This window comes from Macaca nemestrina, chromosome 7 (genome assembly GCF_043159975.1).
Source record: "Macaca nemestrina isolate mMacNem1 chromosome 7, mMacNem.hap1, whole genome shotgun sequence".
Taxonomy (NCBI): Eukaryota; Metazoa; Chordata; class Mammalia; order Primates; family Cercopithecidae; genus Macaca; species Macaca nemestrina.
This window is the reverse complement of record NC_092131.1, coordinates 163,597,243-163,620,062: the sequence shown is the minus strand read 5'-3', so window position 1 is coordinate 163,620,062 and position 22,820 is coordinate 163,597,243. Positions and strand designations below refer to the sequence as shown.

The window sequence follows — 22,820 nt, the reverse complement described above, 5'->3', positions numbered from 1 at the left end:
CAACCTCTGCCTCCCGGGTTCAAGCAATTCTCTGCCTCAGCCTCCCGAGTAGCTGGGATTAGAGGTGCCCACCACCACACCGGGCTAATTTTTGTATTTTTAGTAGAGAGGGTTTCACCATGTTGGCCAGGCTGGTCTTAAACTCCTGAGCTCAGGTGAGCCGCCCACCTTGGCCTCCCAAAGTGTTAGGATTACAGGTGTGAGCCACTGTGCCCGGCCCAGAATATTTTTTAAAGCATGCATATTTTATGGTCTGTTCTTAAGTGATCACAGCAGCAACACATCTGAGTTTTCAAATGCTTCTAGTGACATACCTATAAACCTATTCTCACCAATGGGCTCATAACCACATCTTCCTATGTACAAATCCTCACCTGTCTTTGTCCATCACACAGAAGGAAAATGGAAAACTCGCAGCAATCTTTTCAAATTCTTCCTGAGAAATGTATCCATCCTGGTCGTGATCATAGTTCTTGAAGACAGACTGTGAAAAAGGAGTTTTTTTGGTGATTACTAAAGAGAAACTGGTCTTCTCTCCCTTTAGATCAGATGACGAAGAGCTGGGGCAGTTGGATAAAAGCCTTTAATAACCTGAACAAGAGGAACAGGGAAACCTGCTCCTTTAGCCGTGGCAAAGATGTGGCAGGTCACATCTCAGGCCTTTGTAGGTAGCAGCATCTGGAGGGTGGCCATGTACTTTGAATCATTAGCACATCCATTATACTGTCATGCTGGCTACTCCTAGTTCACTGCACAGAGGATGTTCTCCCTTCACTCTACCCTTTTTTTCATCACTCATCTCCAGTTGCATCTTCTTTGAGAAGCTTCTACAAACAGCCCAGTTGGAAGTGCACTGTCCCCCCTCTTAATCCTCTTGTTTCTCACTGTTATGCTCTTTTCTATTGTTACACGGGAGTTGTCCACAAGGATAAATGCAGAAGTATGAGAATATATACCCCTTCCTCAGCAATTAGCACAGAGAATTGAATCAAGCAGTACAAAATTTTTCAGTTTTAGGTTTACTGTATTATCCTTTACTATACTCAAATGTATCCCATTACTTCTGTACTCCTGAATCAACTGACAACCTTTAAACATATGCTCTTCTGCTAGGTCTTTAAGAGGAGGCATGACTGCCTTCATATAAGGCCAGTGTGTATTGTCAAAATGTAACTTCTGAATTGTTCTAAAGCCACAGTAAGAGAAGTAAGTGGTTCCTTTCAAGATTATTGCCTTTATATTTCCACCATTGTACTCTCCTCTCCCCTTTGCCCCACATACAAAACTGAGCCAGGCAGTGCCTTGCTTTTGTGCGCTGAAACACCGCTGTACTTACATCCACCATCCTCTGGACGTGTTTGCTAATGGTCTTTGGATCAGGTTTGGGAGATACTCCAGAAGCCCAGTCCACTACTACTGGTGGCTTTGAAGGTGTTAGTGGCTAAAATGAAATATTTAGAGAAATCCTCGTGACTACAATGCAGTATTATAACCTGTAGCTCCTTCTTTTCCCACTACCTGACAGTCACATTTATGGACAATATTCAATTATGTTCAGTGGCGAGGAGCAGAGAACCCACAGGCAACTGAAATCTTCTAATAATTTTGGCTAACAAGGTACTGTGCTTTACGGTTTCCAGAGTGCTCTTCACATACATTATCTGCAGCTACAGATAATTTGAAATTCTCAATCTGCCTGAGTTGCAATTTCCTCTCCATTAAACCTTTTGTCAGAGCTATCAACAGAGTAAAGTGGATCATTTATGCTTCCTCTCTATTCTCCAGTCACTCTGCAGTAGAAATGTGAATAAGGAAAAGCCTAGCTAAAAGGCAGGAAGACACAAGAAAAATAATCTGAAGCCTGGACAAGCTCTTTTCTAAATACAGTCATGCATCACTTAATGACTGGGATATATTCTGAGAAATGTGTCATTAGGTGATTATGTCATTGTGTGAGCACCACAGTGTGTACTTACACAAAGCTAGATGGTATCGCCTGCTACACACCTAGGCTATACGGTATAGCCTACTGCTCCTAGGCTACAAACCTATACAGCAGGTTATTCTGCTCAATACTGTAGGCAATTGTAACAATGGTATTTGTGTATCTTAACATAGCTAAACATAGAAAAGGTAAAAATATGGTATAGAAATTTTTTTTAATGGTACACCTGTACAGGGCACTTAACCATGAATAGAGCTTTCAAGACTAGAAATTACTCTGGCAAGTCGCGAGTGGTGAGTGGATGTGGAGGCCTAACATTACTGTATACTCCTATATACTTTATAAACATTGTAAGCTTAGACTACACTAAGTTTCTTAAATTTTTTTCTTCAATGATAAATTACCTTATTTTACTGTAAAAGCTTTTCATTTTTTTAACTTTTACTCTTTTGTTATGACACTTAGCTTAAAACACACATTGTATAGCTATACAAGTTATTTCCTTTGCAGCCATATTCTACAAACTTTTTTCTATTTTAAAAATATTTAATTTTTTAAAACTTTTTTTGTTATAAACTAAGGTACAAACAATTACACACACTGGCCTATGTCTATACAGAGTCAAGATCATCAATATCACTGTCTTCCACTCCACATCTTGTCCCATTGGAAGGTCTTTAGGGGCAGTAACATGCTTGGAGCTATCACCTTCTGAAGGACCTGCCTGAGGCTGTTTTACAGTTAACTTTTCTAAGTAGAAGGAATGCACTCTAAAATAATGATAAAAAGTATTGTATAGTAAGTGCATAAACCAGTGATATTTATTATCAAGTATTAGGTACTGTACATAAGTGTATGACCTAGACTTTTTACAGCTCAGTAGGTTTGTTTACACCAGTATAATCACAGACACAGTGAGTAATGTGTTGTGCTACAATGTCACAATGGTTCTGTCACTAGGCAATAGTAATTTTTCTGCTCCATTATAATCTTAAGGGACCACTGTCATATATGAGGTCTATCACTGACCAAAATGTCATCATGTGGTGCATGACTGTATTTGAAACTTGGCCCAAATTAAAATCTCTTTGAAAAAACAGAACGTACCCTTTCCATTGAAATGCCTCTAACCTGAAAATGGAATCTACCAAATATTTTCAGTCAAATCTTTCATTACAATAGAATGCTAGAACTTGATCCTTCTATGTGGAGGAGTGCAATTTAGCCACCCCAATACATGAGCTGGATTTCTTAAGTGTGGGTAACTCTCTTCCCTTGAGTACCACTTGTTTTAGGGTTTGGAAATTTCCCAGGAGACTGAAATGATTTTACTTGCCTGTGGGAGGGCAGGGCAGATAACCTGTGAAGTTCCTACTGTGGGCAGTGCCAGGACTGTGTACTATTTTGAGGACTTCTCAGCATAGGACTCCTGTCAAAAGACTCAGCAGACTGTTCTTTTCACCCAGAACATTACAGGAAAATGGGGCTTTTCTATCTACCAACCTGGAAATCTTCAGAAATTTAGCTTCTGATTAGTATGTATATTACTCTCATTATCATCAATGAATCAGAAAAGAAATTTATGTGGGGATGCTTCTTAATGGGAGGGGGATGTCACTCTGGGGCAAAATAGTATCTTCCTTCTCTACTTTGTAAACCACTGACTGATTCCACCACACCTGGCGTTCTGATGATATAGTTATTTACTGTTCACTAGTTATTCACTGGTCACACATTAGGCTTATCTCTTCAACTACATCACAGCTTTTTAATGGACAGGAACTATTCCTCAGACATATGTTGAAAAGTTTTCTCTGTTCCTAGCATAAAGTTGAGCACTTAAGAAAAACGGTATACTTATTAAACTGAACCGAAAGTCTGTTCCTGAGGATGAATGAATTCGAGGAGAAGCTTGTAAAGCACCTGTTACATGTGGAGTCTTAACATGAAAAACTCACTGGAGCTCTGTGGTTCCTTGGTTCCCGGGCATAGGAAAGCTCATAGATTTCATCCTCAGTGTAGTAGAGATCCAGGGATAGCTGCGGATCAAAGCAGAACAGGGTTCATTGCTAAGATGCTGTTTGCCTCTCCCACGGCTGATGGTTCTTTCTTGGATTATCCTTGCCAGTAGTTTACTCTTTTAGGCTCTAAACAGTTTGTTTTTAAAATTCACAAAACAGGTATAACACCTACTACTGCAATAGGGCAAGCATTACTTCTTTCTCATTAAAATGTTTTTAAATTTTAGACATATCTCAGGATGCTCTCTTTTTAACTATGATTTAAATCTAAGCCTCTATATAGAGCTTAGGCCAAAGGCCTTGTCTGGACAGATGACCAATACATCACTTGTTCTCTCTCAAAGCAGAAAGATGATCTAAAAGGATGGTGTGTATGGTCTGAGACTATTAAATTTGAGTCCAACAATAAAATTCAGTTTCAATGGTAAGACATATTCATTGCTATTAAGAGTTAATGAGTCTGGGTGCATGGTGGCTCATGCTTGTATTCCCAGCATTTTGGGAGGCCAAGGCAGGTGGACTGCTGGAGCTCAGGAGTTTGAGACCAGCCTCGGCAACATGGCAAAACCCTGTCTCTACAAAAAATACAAAAGTTAGCCGGACGTGGTGGCGTGTGCCTGTGGTCCCAGCTACTCAGGAGGCTGAGGTGGGAGGATGGCTTGGACCTAGAAGGCAGAGGTTGCAGTGAGCTGAGATTGCACCACTGCACTCCAGTCTAGTTGATAGAGCCAGACCTTGTCTCCAAAAAAAAAAAAAAAAAGAAAAAGAGTTAATGAGTTTCATATATCTTAGAACTATAAAATTTTAGGAGAGAAGTCCTTAGGAATAATCTTATTCTTAACCTTGAGTCTATGGATAGGCTTCAAGGAGTTCAGAACTTGCAATTACATGCATATTTAAAAATATATGGCTTATGGGCCGGGCAAAGTGACTCACGCCTATAATTCCAGCACTTTGGGAGGCCGAGGTGGATGGATCATGAGGTCAAGAGATCGAGACCATCCTGGCCAACACGGTGAAACCCCATATCTACTAAAAATACAAAAAATTAGCCGGGCGTGGTGGCAGGCGCCTGTAGTCTCAGCTACTCGGGAGGCTGAGGCAGGAGAATGGCAGGAACCTGGGAGGCAGAGCTTGCAGTGAGCTGAGACGGCGTCACTGCACTCCAGCCTGGGCAACAGAGCGAGACTCGGTCTCAAAAAACAAAACAAAAAAATATATATATATATAAAAAATATATATATAAATATATAATGTATAAATAATATATAAATATATATTTATATTATATATTATTTATACATTATATATTTATATTTTTATATATATTTATAAATATATATAAATATATATATGGCTTATGTACATTTTTCTGGGAAGAAGGGTCACAGCTTTCATCACAAGATTTATAATCCAAAGAATGTTAAGGTTCAGTGCATGTTTTTACAAATGATGTCTGAGGCACAGACTTGCCAAGGTCACCTGGCTAATAAGTGAAAGGACTAGGATCACACACCAGCTGATGTGAAGCCCAGGGTTCTATCACAATGCTGCTGTGAGGCAGAAAGAGGTTATGATCATTATTCTACTCCCCAAAAACAGCAGGTTAAAAACTGTATAACTAGAACTGGAAGAGAAGTTAGAAGTCATCCCAGAGACTAATCCCTCTGAGGAGAGGAATCTTGGAGGGTTATATGTCCACAGTCACACAGCTGGTGACCTACAGAACTGCAGGTCTGGAAGGGAGTTCATCTGATCTCACCCCATACTCAAGATGCAAATCCTGGTCTCCCACACCACTGACAAGTGTTCATCTACCCTTCGCTTGAATATCTCCAAGAGCAAAGATCTAAACCAGGAACCAAAGAATAACTCTGGGTGTTTTTTGTTTTTTCACTTACTGCCTGCCCTTTTTATGAGAGCACATTCATTCTCTTCATCTTTTACGAAGACTTGTATCCCAATTTGCCATCAGCTCCTCCCAGAGAGCTTAGGACTGCTTTTGTAGGGGTAGTGAAACAGTCCTAGAAGTCTGAAGGGCACAGCCTCTAGAGTCCCAGCACCTGGGTCTGAATCAAGCCTCTGCTACTTAATAATGTGTGGTCTTCTGGCAAGGTGGATCTTTGTGCCTTAGTATCCCTATCTATATGTTGGAGAGAATAATAGTACCTGCTTCATAGAGTGAGGATTAATAGCTAATATTTGGTAAGGTGTACAGAATGGCACCTGGCACGGAGAAAGTGCTTAGTAATTGTTCTCCTGTGTGAACCTCACCGTCAGCAAGTGTACCAAGTCCTTGTTGGCCTCCAAGGGTGGGGCCACCTCTTGCAGCTGGACCAATTCACTGATATGATTGTACAGGGCCAGTAGCTTGTGGACGTTCACTTTCCCGTCCTCCAGGTAGTCAGGCATGGCTTCATACAGGGAGATGAGGTCCTTGAGATGCACACCCAGAATGGGGATCTTGAAGTCGGTGCACTCTCCATAGGCTCGCCGATAATTGTCATAGTTTCTGGAGGAGGACAGCAGCTCAGTCATCTCACCGAGAACCTACAAAGCAGAACAGACCAATCACAGGTACCCGCTAGGTAGTGCGTATTGTCCGTAATGACCACCTTGCATATTTGCATCGCCTGCCGTGATCTCATCCCATCCAGAATTTGTTGAGCAGGGGGTTATTCATGTAAACGGTACAGATTATGACTCCCCAATTAAAACCTCAGCTATGTCAAATATCACAGAATATATTTACAAACACAAGATATGATTGAATCTATTATATTACTTAAACATTATAAATGGGGGTTTCATCATTTTTATTTTAAAATGTCTTTCTTTTCAAAAATAAGGACCTGATACAAAAATTTAAAAGGTGCAAGAATATATAGTGAACACTATCCCTCTAACTCCTGTCCCCAAGCCATGTGATTGCTTTCCTTGGTGTCTTCTTAATGCTTCCAGAGACACTGCATTGATTAACAGTTGAAATGTGATGTCAGGAAATGTTGCTGGCACGGGGAAGAGCATGTGTTTTAAGAGTGGAGCTTCAGTAGTCTATTGTGTGTTATCCTCTATGAGGTGCTCGTTGGGCCTTTCAGGATTCTCAGAATGGGCCTATGACTAGAAAGCAAGTGACATTCCATTCACAGACTAAAACCTTGAACTAAAAACCTGAATAGACCAGATCAATTCCGAGCAAAGGACAGGAGAGAGGACACTAGAGGTTACACCCTGCTTCAACCCTGGAAGTGGGAACGGCTGCTCACCAGCACAGAAAGGGAGCAGCCAGATCTGGTTTTCTTTTCAATCACATGTCATTCAAGTCAGCAAGCAGTTCACAGAATCCATTCCCCACGAGTGATAACCAGCTTTCTCAGAAGCAAAGACGTGAAGTGACTGTCTGCCAATCATGTTATCATACAACATAAGGAGTCCTCTCTTATTCTTAGGGGGATACAGTCCAAGATGCCTAATTGATGCCTGAAACAGTGCATAGTAACAAACCCGATTGCTGTCAAGTGGAACACATTTCTGTTCATGTTTTCCACCCACGAATGTAATGCCATTCCCATCATGCACTGTGGCCATAACTTTTGCAGTTTGAAGTACAAAAGAGAAACTAGAATGAACTTCTTTCCTTTTTCACAATTTCATAGATGAAATTCCTTCTTTCTTAGATCTTAGCAACCTCAGCATATGATTTTTTTCTTTCCTTATTAAGTAAAGAACTTACAGGAAACACTTTAGGGCTGCTCTCTGGTATATCCAAATTGCCAACATCATTACTCTTGCATCATTACATTACAACATCATTACTGTGGGGCCATTAGTAAATAAAGTGAGAGTTACTTGAACACAAGCACTGCAATACCATGACAGTCAATCTGATGACCGAGATGGCTACTTAGTGACTGATACGAAGGAGTCACAGAAAGGATGGAGTGAGATGGCTTAAGATTTCATCATGCTACTCAGCACAGCATGCATTTTTAAACTTATGAATTGGCCAGGCGTGGTGGTTCATGCCTGTAATCCCAGCACTTTGGGAGACCGAGGTAGACGGATCACCTGAGGTCCGAAGTTCAAGACCAGCCTGGCTAACATGGTGAAACTCCGTCTCTACTAAAAACACAAAATTAGCAGGGCGTGGTGGTGCACACCTGTAGTTCTAGCTACTTGGGAGGCCGAGGCAGGAGGATTGCTTGAACCTGGGAGGTGGAGATTGCAGTGAGCCGAGACTGCGCCACTGCACTGCAGCCTGGGCAACAGAATGAGACTGTCTCAATCAGTCAATCAATCAATAAAATAAAACTTATGAATTGTTTATTTCTGGGATTTTCCATTAAATTTTTTTTGGACTGCAGTTGACCTCAGGTAACTGAAACTACAGAAGACAAAATCTCAGATAAGGTGGGACTACTGTAACCCTTTTAGACACAGTGCCCAAACTTAATAAAATTGTGGCCTACAAAATACCATTTCTCCACAATGAAGAGCTTGGAGTTCTTGGAGTCAGACCCCTTCAAATCACTGGGAGATGGCAAGAGAGCTTCCTCCTCATAAACCTCCACCAACGGTGCAGGGGAGCCCCAGGCATGGAAGGGGCTCCCACGACAAGAGTGTAACAGCAAAAATGATAGAGATACTTTTATTCCCCTCCGAAGGTGAAATCAACAACTTGGGGACTCTTGCTTCAACCCTGGACTTACTAATTCACTATGCAGACCACCCTGAGGGTCAAGTAGCTACTACAGGAAGCACTGCTGTGGGGGACGCCAAGCAGAAGAGCAGCAAGCTCTCTCTTGTAAGCTAAACCGACTTGAAGGCTTTTTTTTTTTTTTTTTTTTTTTATTATACTTTAAGTTCTAGGGTACATGTGCATAACGTGCAGGTTTGTTACATATGTATACTTGTGCCATGTTGGTGTGCTGCACCCATCAACTCGTCATTTACATCAGGTATAACTCCCAATGCAATCCCTCCCCCCTCCCCCCTCCCCCCTCCCCATGATAGGCCCCGGTGTGTGATGTTCCCCTTCCTGAGTCCAAGTGATCTCATTGTTCAGTTCCCACCTATGAGTGAGAACATGCGGTGTTTGGTTTTCTGTTCTTGCGATAGTTTGCTAAGAATGATGGTTTCCATCTGCATCCATGTCCCTACAAAGGACACAAACTCATCCTTTTTTATGGCTGCATAGTATTCCATGGTGTATATGTGCCACATTTTCTTAATCCAATCTGTCACTGATGGACATTTGGGTTGATTCCAAGTCTTTGCTATTGTGAATAGTGCTGCAATCTCTGTGACTGTTTCTCTCTGTCACCTCTGAGGCACGGGCAATCTTTTCAACTGCTGCGCCTGGTTTCAGCAGAACTGTTAAGGAATGAAGAGGTGACTAAAGATGATGCCCTTTTGATCAGACCACTGGGGAGTGGGGGGACTCCCCAGAGACCCAGCACTGTGAGAACAGATAAAAGACTCCCCAAAAGGGAGCTGAACACCTGGGAAAAACAGCTAGGGCAATGAGCTCAGGTATCTCTCCCTAAAAAGAGAGTTCCTCTTCATGCCAGTTTGGAAAGATCGGGGCTTGAGTATAGATAGTAAGGTCCTTATACATGAGATGAAAGTGCTCAAAGAGCAGACATTCTCTAACCCATGCCATACATTTATATCCTCAGTATATCACAGTGGTTTATATTTATAACAGCAGCTCCAGCTGGGCTCAGTGGCTCATGCCTGTAATCCCAATACTTTAGGAGGCTGAGATGGGAGGATCGCTTGAGGCCAAGAGTTGGAGACGAGCCTAGGCAACATAGGGAGACCTTATCTCTATAAAAATTAAAAAAAATAGCTGGGCATAATGGTGCACACCTATAGTCCTAGCTACTTGGTAGGCTGAGGTGGGAGGATCGCTTGAGCCTAGGAGTTTGAGATTGCAGTGAGCTATGATCATGCCAGCCTGCGCTCCAGCCTGGGTGACAGAGCAAGACCCTGTTTCTGTAAAAAAGAGAAACAAGCAAAACAGCCTTATGTCATAAAAGATTAAAGTATATTCTGTAAAATCTAATAATGTAGGAAAATGCACAGGACATTTAAGAAAAATATTCATTAATAAAACATTATATATTACAAAATGGTATCTGAAGAACTCATATCCAATTATCTGCTAAAATTCAACTATCCAGAATGTCATTCTCTAAGGGTTCTGGATAGCTAGGTTTTTAACATATCACTACATAACTACACTCAATGTGCAAACTGACCTATAGTCAACCGAACCACAATTCTCTTTGAGAACACATTTTAGAGCAAAGAGCTGCAGTGAGGGAATCTGTCAAAGATGGTAACTGAATATTCAGTGGCCTATGCCCATGGGAAGAGGCACGCATTGTTTCAACTGGTCCAGCAGGAACATTTGCAGTGACACTGTCTGAGGCCAGACAAAATCACAGTTACTCTAAAAAATGTGACTTCTCCATCCTATGGATTTCCTTAAGGTTTGACTCCCTGCTGCTTAGCCTGGTTGACAAGGGATGGTGTGGTTTGGAAATGCTCTCTGGGCTCTCCCCCCAAGGAGAAAATGTTGGCACACGTCCTGAGAATGCTGCTAAGGGTCCCAGAGAAGACAGTAGCACTGACCTTATTGATTTCATGTGGGACATGCGAACTTGTCTCCTTGAGCCTCGAGATTGAGCTGTGACACAGCCCACCTATCACAGCCATCAGCGTATTGAAGTTCTGTAGTTGGTGGAGCTTCTGTGACACAGAAGACAGATGACAGCAGAGTCACTGTACATGTCAGTTACATGGGGAGCTTAGAGGCTGCCTCTTATCTCTGTGCCATGAGTCTCCCTTACACTGGCTGAAGACTAGTTATGAGGCATTGCAATTCCCTGTCCATGTCTCCCCTTCTTCTTAATTCGGACTGGTGGATTCCAAATCTGGGAGGTGTTACATCTCTCTCCTTTTGTTGTAGCTGATCTGTGGACCACCTTCTAGGTCAGTGCTTTCTTAGAATCACCTAAAGTATTGGTTTAACACAATGGTTTCTGGACCAAACCCAGACATTCTGATTACCTGGATCTGGGGTTAGGCTTGGAGATCTGTACTTTTAATATGCCTTTAGTTAATATCAGAGCAGGTGATCCAAGGTCAGGGCTGTTGACTTTGAGAAACACTGATCTAGACCATCCAGAGTTGGAGAAAGATATTATTAAGTATAATCTTTTATTTATTCCAAATTTACCAGACTTTTATTTTTGAGGGTAAGGACTTTGTCTTATTTTCCCATGCAATGCCAGTGCCTATGTAGGACAGTAACTGGGACAGAGAAGCTAGAATCTCTGGGGAACTTCAAATATGGGTTCATAGTACCTGTTTTCCTCTTATAAAATGCCCCTCAAACATTAAATGCAGCCATTCAGCACGGCATGGGCTCAAAGACCTAAGAATTCAGGCTGGTCCAGCTCCAGTAAATCTTAGAACTGCCCTTTCCTTTGCCATGTGGGCCAGACTCGGGAAAATAACGTAGGCTGGTAAGCATCTTTTGAAAAATGTTAAAGATCTAAACAGATCCCAAACTGGATCCTGACCCCTGATATGGCCTGTATGGCCCCCTCCCCTCCACACTGTCCTTGTATGGAAGAATAGACAAATCTAGATGAATAGACCAGATCTAGATGGGGTTGAAGGCACACAAACCTCCCCACCCCCCACCATGGTTCAGAAGGGAAAAAAACAGCTCTAATAGGCTAAGCTGGAGGAAAAGGGGATAGAAGGTGTACCTCATAGCCCAAGCCAAAAGTCTCAAACCAGTGATTCACCTGAGCCACCTGGATGAACTTGATGAAGACTTCCGCTCGGAGCTGCGGGGTGGGGCGGCTGAGAACCATCAGCTGTACCCACTGGGAGATGCCGTTGCACAGAGCAATAGATCTCTCCATGGTGGGGTTTTCCTTCACACAGCTATTTACAAGGTAATTCTGATAATCAGAGAACTGCAGGAAAAGAAAAAAGAAAAAAAAAAAACTATCAGTACTGTACTCTGGTATTCCAGAAGATTTAAGGGACAAGTCAGGTCTGCTCAGTTGATGGCTGGGAACTGCCATGGAACAGAGGAGCTCCTGGCCCTTTTCTACAGCATCTTGGCCACCTGCCAACAAGCATGGTGGGAGGAAAATCTTTCTTATTCTACCCACAGTGTGATCTCTGCATCGAAAGTTATTAGGAATAAGTGGATGTGTAGACACATTAGTTAATCCAAATACTGTATTTCATTAGATATTGTTACTGACTGTTCTAAATTCTAAAGAATACAGTACAGAATAAAGATCAGTATTGCTGCAAAGGTGAAGGGAATAAAAGGTAATTCCCCTGACAAAAACAAATCTCTCTTTCCCCAGCTGTTTTCTTACCTTAAAAATGTGATCATAAAATCTGCCCTATCTAGGACATAGAATTGTTATGAAGATCAAAGAAGATAATGTGTGAAAGCTTTAACTTTTTAAAGTGCTACATATATGTAAGGTTGCGCTAGTGGAGTAGTTATGAATCTCATGCTAATACAAGCCTGTTTGTATTTCCTTCTCACCAACTTGAGCAGAGGCAAATGGAGTACCTAAAACGTGGTTAGCTATATGTTCGCTGACCATGGTTTCCCAACTTGACAATAGCATTGACTATAGTTGGCAATGAAACAGCATGTGTAAAACTGGAAATGTCCCTGAAGATCTAGTCTAAGTGATGTTTGTAGCTGTTGTGTCCCTGTCACAAAGAATCCCTCTGCTCAAATTGTATAACCAAGAGGGAGGCACAGTCTGTTTTGTTCTTCTTCAACATTCCTATGGAAGTCTTTGGTGCTTTTCCCCAATTACTTCCAACTCTTCCCTTTGAAAGAAGGTGTGACCATATGACATAGTTCAGCCAGCAGAACGTTGAGTGGAAGCGATGTAACTTTGGAGGGAAAGATGTAAGAGCCAGTGAATGGTCTGCCTTGTTGCCTTCCCACTGCTGCAGAGATCTTGGAAATTCCTGGCAAGATGAAGCCTCCGTCATCTGGGTTCCTGGGGAACTCTGATCAGCCTCTGCTGACCCATGTTAGACATGCAGTGTGAGTGAAAAATAAACTTTTGCTTAGTTAAGCCATTGAGATTGTGCAGGAGGTGGGTGGGTGGGGGCTTGTTACTACAGTACACCTTAGTTCTGCCTAAGTAGTAAATATATAGATGAGAAGAAGTCACAACCCAAATAAAATAGTTGCAAATGAACTGAGCCCCATTTTACTGTGCTATAGCTGCTGATGGGTGGAAAGCCTATGAGTAGGACCAAAATCGCTCCTTAAGAGAGATATATAAAGCAAACATCTTACTGGTTCTAAAAGAAAGTAGCTACAACTTATTGAATACATATATTTTGAAAATATTCATTCAATTAATATAGTCCAGTGGATACATTTAATATACCCCTCCCACTATAAATGTAACATTAAATCCACTTGTGTTTTTTTTTTTTTTTGTTTTTACCAATGGGAAATTAGTTTTTATTTTTATTTTTTATTTATTTTTATTTTTTATTATTATTATACTTTAAGTTCTAGGGTACATGTGCATAACGTGCAGGTTTGTTACATATGTATACTTGTGCCATGTTGCTCTGCTGCACCCATCAACTCGTCAGCACCCATCAACTCGTCATTTACATCAGGTATAACTCCCAATGCAATCCCTCCCCTCTCCCCCCTCCCCATGATAGGCCCCGGTGTGTGATGTTCCCCTTCCCGAGTCCAAGTCCAAGTGATCTCATTGTTCAGTTCCCACCTATGAATGAGAACAAAAGAATTATCCCAGTAACATCCTCACTACCCCTAAAGTTTTATAATAAACAGAAGATATCAAATCCCTTTCAATTCACAGCAGAGATAAATTGCCCTCCAACCTCATGTTGGAGAGAAAACTTGTGTTTGGTAAAACTGTTCAGCACTGTACAGGAAAAACAAAAAATCCCTGAAATAGTCTTCTATGAAGAAGGGACCTTGCCAGTCAAAAGAAATGAAGGTTGAAACTGATGTTTTTACTTGCAAATAGAACACTGCTGAACCCCTGGGGACACGGGCTGGGATTCCTTGTTCTGCACTGATTTTTCACTTCTGCCTCCACTGATGTGAGCACTGGCATCAAGCAGCCATCCTGCAGGCCTGACCAAGCAGCCTGCCAGTCTGACCCCTGCAGAGCTCAGATTTCCTGTGTGATAAATGGCTTTTTTCAGTTGCTCTCAGCTTTGACTGCTGTCCTTCCCCCTGACAGGGGAGGCACTGCCAAATGGGAACTCCCCAGGCAGAGCCTTTCAATTTGGGTCTGGGGTACTGAGGGCTGCAGAGAATGGAGAGTTAATGCTTGGAGAAGTTATTTCCAAATGGAAGCTGGGAGCTTCCTGACTGACTGGCCAAACAGCTGTGTGAAAACAGAAGGGATGTCAACATTATGAATGAAAATGTAAACTCTCCTTTGTAACCTGGTCTGCAGGTCTCCTTCCAGACACAACTGAGCTCAATAAATTGGTGGTGACCGACCGAGAGAGGCATGTGGTCCTAGCCTCAGCTCTGACTGTAATCAGCTGTGTCGACCTTGTTCAGGTCAGCCCTCTGGGCCTCCATTCCCTCACCAGAATACCAGTCATTTTAATAAATGGACCCAGCAACTAGGTGGTCTCTATTTTTAGCACGAAGGTGAAGACTGTACCTGTTGGTAGGGTTAGGGGCTAAGTGGAATAAGGGTTTCATTTCTCAGGAAAGCATATTGGCCAGTGAGGGTCTGTTGGCATCTGACACATTGACAAGTTCTCTTATACAGAACTAACGTTCTTTGGGATCACATATGGAGTTTCAAGGATTGCAGTGAGGACAGGATGCACCTGTGTGCTCTTTCTGTTCCTGATGATCAACTGAAACCTCTCTTCCTTTGACTCTGCTGAGTTGCCCCAATCGAAAGGTTAGGGGGTCAGCACAGCTTAGCTTCTAGAATCACAGTGACTTCTGGGCCGGCACCACTTCAAGGATTTAGGTATGTTCTGGGCTAGGCCAATAGAATCTATTTTGGGATTTCTCAGAGCCATTCAAAGCTTACCCCAGAATGAATTCAAACTCTGAGAGGACATATCCTTTCCCCACCCCCCTGCGCTCCCCCCCACTTTTTTTGAGGAAGATTAAAAAAAGAGTTATTGAAGCCTAATGATTATCAGGGGTATGAGAGGAGGGGAGGGGGAAGAGAGGGAGAGAGGGAGAGAGAGAGAGGGAGAGACGGAGAGAGGGGGAGGGGGGGAGAGGGGGAGAGGGAGAGGGAGAGGGGGAGAGAGAGAGAGAGAGAGAGAGAGAGAGAGAGAGAGAGAGAGAGAGAGAGAGTGTATGTGTGATGTGTGCCCACAGTATGGTAACTTGAGTGAGTGGTGGGATGGTATGGGTGGGGGCATGGAAGAAGGGTGATGGGAGAAGCACAGGAGTCACAACCAAAGGAATTCAGACGGTACTGATTTTTCCAGACTCTTATGATATCTGGCAGGAAAGCCCGTCACTACTGAGGGGGCCTCTAAGGTTATGAAGTGGATGGGCTGTTGAATTCTCATTTTATTTTCAGAAATACCCCAGGGAAGATTTTTCTCCCGCCCCTTGGGTACATACTGATATCCTTCGGAAGGACTTGAACTCCAGGTAGGTGAGGTGCTCGGATAGCTCTTCCGGTTCCAGATGGTCAAAGAGCAGGGAGACTTTCCGTTTCTTGCTGGTATTTGATTTTATCCTTTGAGTAAGTTTCCTGGACCAGTCACGGGCATTGCTTTTGTGGGTAAATGTGAAAGGGAGAAGACAGGGCAAAGGAATAAATCATTTTTTGCAAGTAAATCCGTTAATATTTTTCACAAGAATATACAAAACACCATTCGCTAACTTTCCTTGGCCAGAACAGTGCATTCACAGAGTTTCTCCAAATCAGTTTTTTTCCATGGCAGCAACCAAGAGGTCTTGCTGGTTTTCAGTGAGCCTTTTAAATGTGCAGCTGGGTACAGGATAAATGAGTTTACTTTAAGGCAGTGGGAAGGAAAGAGTCTCAGGTATCGGTCAGTTTCCTTGCCTTTGGTCCTGGCCCCGTTGTGTATCCTGTGGTATGTGTGCTCCCTCCATTCCACTTGTGTGTTCCTTCAATCTCATGTGAATGACAGGGACTCTCTATCTGGTTGGAAATTCCAAGGTAGTGAGACAGTTTTCATGCCAGGAAGAGCTCAAAGAACCACAGCGAGAAGATGTCATAGAGGGAATCAGGTGTAGAAACATGTGGTCACTCTTGGCAGAGTTGTGTCATTCTCCTCAAATGTCCTCAGCTACTGAAATGATCAAGGAAGCCTAGCTGACCCTAGAGTGCTCCCTGCCCCCATTATTTTCTTGTAATCAACCCATGCATTTCTTATTCAGTTTCCTTCACTAAACAAGCAAAGGGAAGTGGCCCCATTTTGAAAGACAGCAGGTTGCCTGTCTTTTCCAAACTGCGATTCCTGGGAACCTTGTCTCTTGATAAAAGGGTTCTGTAGTTAGTGAGCTTGGGAAGTGCTATAAATTTTGTAGCCTCTTTGACCAGTGAGCATATTACACACGCTGAAAAGCACTGCAAAAGGAAAGTTCATAACTCATTATTCCTCAATTATATCTGGCCAAGTAATATCCCACAGACAAATAATTCCTACAGAATATACTGTGGAAAATTTTGCTCAAGAAAAGTCAGCTAGGAAATATTGGGACAGGGAGACCTGGGGTTGAGAATTGCCCTGGGCTCTAATTTCATCTTTAAAATGAAGAAACTATTGAATAATCTCTTATCTTTCAAGTTGTGTAATTTTCAGCAGAGAAGTACAGAGAATCCAAACTGATAAATGGACTTATTTGGGGCTCTGAAATATAATCTTGAAATCATTTCTGCGTGGCTATCGTGCATCACGGACAGGGCCTCAGAGGCTAGCTGATGCTCTGTCACTAGCTTCACTAGCTGGACCCCGGAGGAGTCACATTCTTGCTGAGCCTCAATTTCCCAGTCAGAAAAATCAGGATGTTGGATGAAATGATCTCTAGAATATATTCTCAGTCCTAGAAGTCTATTTCTCAGGGATTTGTACTATTTCAAAATAAAGCAGCCTCACTGTGAAAACCCTGGCACACAGTTCATACATTCCCCTCCCCCTAATTAGGAAAGGCACTCATTTTCCCAGAAGGGGGTCAGTCTTATAAATAAGAATTCCAAGGAATAATTTAAAACATTCCTGGGATCCCATCTGGCTCTGGAAGTCTGAAGTGTCTTTCATAGACATCCATACATGTTAGAAGCCCTCTCCTGAATGCATTTTTTTTTTTTTAGCAGTCCTGTCCCTATTTACAAGTTCAGGGGTGCCTCCTGCATTAAGTGTGAGTTCAGTCATTTGTACTTTCAGTTTCTCATGATCTGGATTAATTTTAGTCAATATCTTGCTACCTGATTTCTTTTTGACAGGGACTTACTTTTTCTGCTCTTGGATATAAGTCACCTAGTGCTTTATCACTGTGCAGCTTCTCTGCTTTTCTGTTAAATGCCAAGCCTTCACTTTGGTGAGGCAATTTGAACCTGCCTATGTGAGGGGCTTCTCAGAGTGGCGAAAGAGAGCAGCAGTCACCGCTGGGGGTCAGAAGCCTAGCAAGCAACTGGGATTATATTACAGGAAGGAGGTGGTTTAGAAAGATGAGTCAAACCCTGACACTCACATTTGAGTTGTGTCAATCAGGCGGCAGTGTAACTCCTCACCCTTAGCTTTCACCAGTTCCTGAAACTCCTCCATAGTGTCTGTCAAGCTGGCATCCATTTTAAACATGACCCAGAATTCTGTTATCCAATACCTACAAGAAGGGGGTTAAAAAACACAATCCAAAACTGATACCTAGGGCTCACAATGTGTTGGGTTCACAAAGGAATCTACTGCCACAAAGAGAACTCAGAAAAAGGCAAAGTCTGATTCATCTACTAGTATACTGAAGGAGCTGGGGTGGGAGCAGGGAAGGAAGAAACCTCTTCATTGAAAACCTTCTGTCCCTCCACACAAATGCTGTGGTAGGGTAAGGCATATCACAATCAAAGGAGCCATGACAAAGATTCAGGCGCAATCATGTGGGTCAGAGATAATTACAAAGGACAGAACTACAGATAAACCAAATGTCCCAAATGAGGCAATCTATTCATAGGTTATGCTTTATCATATTCGAATATTACATGGCTACTAAAAAGAATGTTTACAAAAAGTGTTTAATGACTAGAGAAGATTCTCATGCTATAAAGTTAAGTGAAAACTAGAGGATATAAAGCCGTATATATATTTTCATCTCAAAAAATTGGCATGAAAACAAGACAAAGGAAATATACCAAAATAGGTAACTAGATATGAGTGATCATTATTATAGTTACATTCTTTTCTACATTTTAAAAAATGTTCTATAATAAGCTATATTACTTGTATAATTAAGAATAAAAGTAAAGAAAATGACAGACCTTTAATTATTTCTCTGTTCCCTCCTTTATGTCATTTGATACCAAAGACTGAAAAAAGGTTGGTATAAAATAATTAAGCTCAGGTACATCAGAGAAAATTCACTGTTATGAAGGACCACTCTTTTCCATCTATCCAAAGGTGTTCTATAGAGTCAGGAGAGGCAGGGAAAGTCCCTTGCTTCACCTGTCATTTCACCTTGCTCCACAAAATCTTGAAATACATAAAAAACATTACCTTACAAAATAGCAGATCTTCAGGCAAAGTCCTGGTGAATTCTTTGCCAAAGCATCCTTATAGGTAGGGCTGTGGTTAAGGGAAATGGAGGCCTCTGTTACAGAAATCAAACGACTTTCCATCTTTGGAAGTATTTGCTGAAACTACCTTCCAAAATATTTTTTCTAAAAAATGAAAATGTGATGCTTTATCTTTCTGGCCAAAGGATAAAAGCCAACTTGATGTGTCCAGCTGTATACATATTATCGCCTAGAAAGGCGATTATGGTAATTTTCTCTCCAGCCCATGTCAACCTGGCTTACGGAAGGAGGCAGCAGCACCGCAGAACTGAGAAATGAATCGTGTAAAGAGGTCCCAGGACAGGTAACTTATAAGAAGTGAAGAAGGGGCAAATGACTCCTTGCCTGTGCTCAAAAAGCAGCCCCTATGAAGGACAAATGAAGCAGGAAAAAAGAAAAAACAGCAGCCCCATTTATCTTTTAAAATGTTTCTTTTAACTGATACACATGTATGCAGTGAATTCGAAGAGGAAGAAAGACATATTCAGATATGTCATGATAATGAAGAACAATAATATGAAAGTTACAATATATACACCTAGAGGATGTCAGTAGACTGACCTCATGGATTGTAACAGCAAGACGGACAAACCGTGTGAAGAATCTGAAACAAAACTGGAGATCACCTTAAGGATCCTTTGCATTCTGAGCATTCTAAGAATATGAAAGAATAGCAAGATCTCATCAAGTTCGCATATCTTTAAAGATAAATGGAAGAAAATATTCATTTATTTTAAGAGTCAAAGAAATGAGAACTCCAATGCCGTGATGAGCCTGAGTAGGTCCTGCCATTTCCCATCAACAGACTGAGGCATCAGGCTGTGTGGGCTGTGTGCCCGTAAAGGCCATGCCTTGTTTTCCTTCTAAAAACTGCATAATGACTACAATATAGGGTTCAGTGAATTCCAGCTGGGCCCATGAGAGGAATCCAGTGAACAACCCAGCAAAAATTTTAATGAACTGGGACAGGACTGGTCTTCCTTCTGTGGGTGTACGCATTTTAACCTTTGGAAAATTTAGAGTTAAATAAAAGTAAAAGAGAATGAAAATCGTAGTACTGATCTTTTTGGTTAGGAAGGAAATCTGTGCATTTTGAAATTATAAATGCTTGTAATGTTTAAAAGCATATTAGAATGATAGCCTTGAAACTTCAATTTGCAATATATAATTAAGTTCTTCAGACTTGTGGTTTTAAATTGAAACCTTATTAAGTTTATGCATAGCTTTGGAACATCTAAGATAATGATAGCTTTACTGTTTATAAATTTAATCTATTAGAGTTTATAAGAAGGTTATTTAGAATTCAGGGAGGTATCTGAAGCACTTAAAAATTATCTAAGATATAAAATGCAGAACGGTAGTTTAAAACCATTGGAAATATTTAATTAACATTATTGAAATTAACGAAACATTTTTCAAAGTCCCTTAAAAATGCTTGCTGAAACATGCTAGACTTATAGAAACAGTAAGATTTGCAAGCTAAACTTGAAACCCTAAACAAGAACTATGGTTATAAAATTTGTAATTTTAATAAAATGACTTCTAGTTTTAAAAATTACATTTTAATACATGTACTGCCTATAAAATCTGCCCTTTAGATCACAGCACCAAAACAAAAACCCGCAAAACCCTACATATCAACAAAGCTAATTGACATAAAAATAAGCGCAGGGAACTGGCAGACTTCATGATGTAGAAAAGTTTTTATGACTGCCTTTCTTTGGGTTGGGTGGGAAGGTAGAAGTGAGAATGAGATGGCTTTATGTTTCTTTAGGCCACATCACTAAGAAAATGCATCACTTCAATGCAGAGAGATTCAGGCATAAGGCACATAGATAAATACCTCTCAGATTCTATATTTTTATCGTTTGTTCTACTTGTTGAAATTTTTATTCTTCCATTTTAAAGGGGAAGGCACAATAACCACACTTCTGTTTTAAAGCTAAGTAGATACATTAAATTGACATGGTGACTTTTACCGTGTCATTCACCTTCTCCCAGTGGCTCCTTATCCTTTCCTTCAAAACTGTATTCTGACAGTGCACATTGGCTGCACGTTGGCTACACTGTGGCGCAGCATCAATGCTGTAAATCCAGTCAGTCTACATTTGAGTGCCGAGCCTGGGCACCATTCAGAATGCCATTCAGAGGTCCTTAGAGCCCCTATGCCATGGCAAAGGCTGCCCACCACGGGAGCAGGGCACCCTCTTTCTCACTTCATTCAGGAGCTGAAACAAACACCAGCACATGCAGGCTAAACAGTAAGCGGCTCAGGCACCTGCTGATCTTGGTCAGCTTCAATGTTTGCTGGAACGCTCAGACCCCAGACCTTTTTCTTCTCTTCATAGCTAGTACTATGGCTATAAAGTGCCAGTACAGTTCTGACTGTACTTTTCAGGCATCCAAACTATTCAAAGCATGTTTTCAAATTTATCCCTCTCTTCTTTTAACAACGGAAATCAGGAGACCATCTGAGCTTATTTAACTAAAAATTATATTACTTCCAGGTCAGAGAACAGGGAAACTAAGCGTAAAGAAAGAAAATAGTTTTGCCTTCAGTGTTTAACCTGGCTTTCATTACAGGAGTATTATTTCATACTCTCAGAATCCCTTTCCCTACCCCAGGTTACACCTTTATCACATGTAAAAGTTCTTGTAAATATAAAAAGTATCCCAATGTTTGCACCCATAGTAATGCAACATTTATAGTGTCCTACCATGAAATAGCCACTAAACTAAGTTCTAGATACAAGAAAAATAAACCTTGCTCCCTGTCCTTGAAAAACAGGGTCTCGCGGGGGAGATGACACACAAATAGGTAAGTTACGGTGTATGTACTTTTAAAATACAAAGATATATTTATATCTTGCTTAATTTGTAATTCAACCAACTTTTCAGTACCCTTGCAATCTTTTATATTATTAACCAAATTGAAATCACAGCAGCTAGACACAAAGGTTCTGCAGTTTACTTGAAACGGTCATCTACAAAGACCAGAGGACACAGGCATTACGCTGCAAAACTTACGGACTGAAGTTTAGGGAGACAGATTCATTTAGCTAACAGAATAAATACACTTCCCACTCCCTGCGGGTTTTCCAGCGCAGACTACATCCAGGCCAGAGAGAGGAGACACACACTTTGACTTAAGCAATACAAAATGAAAATCAAAGGAATTAAACAGATTTGCAATCAAGAATACTACTTTAAAACACCAGAAGTATTTTTAAAAGGGGAGAATGGCTGGAAAAGTCAGGAAAAGCTTCCCAGAAGGGTACTGAAAGAGCTTGCTAAAAAAAACAGGGTAGAGAGGCTTTGAAGGCACAGGAATTATAAAAGGCCCCATTACAGCCAGTATGTTGAGAAGTTCAGTGAGGAAGGGACAGGGTTTCTCAGAGAGCTACGGAATGAAGCAGGAAAAACTCGCTGGGGACAGACTGAGGAGGCCCTTTTCCTGGCAAGCTAAGGAGCTGACATTAACTCCGTAGTCTGCAGAGGCTTAGAAGCAATGGCCTGCCCAATTTGCTTTGTAGGAAAGAATTTCAAGGGTAGCTACCATGAGGCGGGATAGGCGGACCATGTAGATACAAAGACTGGTATGGGACAGTGGTCCGGGAGAGGGACTGCGGAGACATGAACTAAGGCATGGTATAGGAATGGAGAACAGATAAGTCATTTCTGAAGTCAAAGGCCAGGATCAGGTGACAGACTGTAGGAGGTGAAAGCAGGGGAAAAATCAAGAGTGCTTCTGATGTTACTGGTTTAGGCAAGAATAGATACTAACACTGTTAACTGAAATTGACCATGAAAATACACTCGTGCTGCGTAACATTTTGGTCCATGACGGACCACATATATGACAGTGGTCCCATGAGATTAAAATGAAGCTGAAAAATTCCTGTTGCCTCGTCATGTCTTCATAATCCTGACCCAATATAGGCCTAGGCTACTGTATTTGTGTCTTAGATTTTGACAACAAAGTTTAAAAAGTAAATAAACATTAAACATTTT

General features: G+C 41.5%; 1 protein-coding gene across 5 annotated transcripts in view; it reads right to left on the bottom strand.

Moving 5' to 3' along the window:
- Positions 1-22,820, bottom strand: part of LOC105492541 (RAS guanyl releasing protein 1) — a 76,998-nt gene that overhangs the window by 12,342 nt on the left and 41,836 nt on the right. For 4 of the 5 annotated variants that reach the window (XM_011759744.3, XM_024796108.2, XM_011759739.2 and 1 more), the window contains 9 exons: positions 18,751-18,813; positions 17,738-17,869; positions 15,638-15,791; positions 11,790-11,963; positions 10,606-10,722; positions 6,241-6,516; positions 3,904-3,984; positions 1,337-1,441; positions 375-484 (listed from right to left, as the gene is read on the bottom strand). In XM_011759744.3, coding sequence (XP_011758046.1) covers positions 375-484; positions 1,337-1,441; positions 3,904-3,984; positions 6,241-6,516; positions 10,606-10,722; positions 11,790-11,963; positions 15,638-15,791; positions 17,738-17,869; positions 18,751-18,813 — 1,212 coding nt within the window. The remainder of the gene's footprint in view (positions 1-374; positions 485-1,336; positions 1,442-3,903; positions 3,985-6,240; positions 6,517-10,605; positions 10,723-11,789; positions 11,964-15,637; positions 15,792-17,737; positions 17,870-18,750; positions 18,814-22,820) is intronic. The other variant, XM_011759763.3, reaches the window with a different exon arrangement.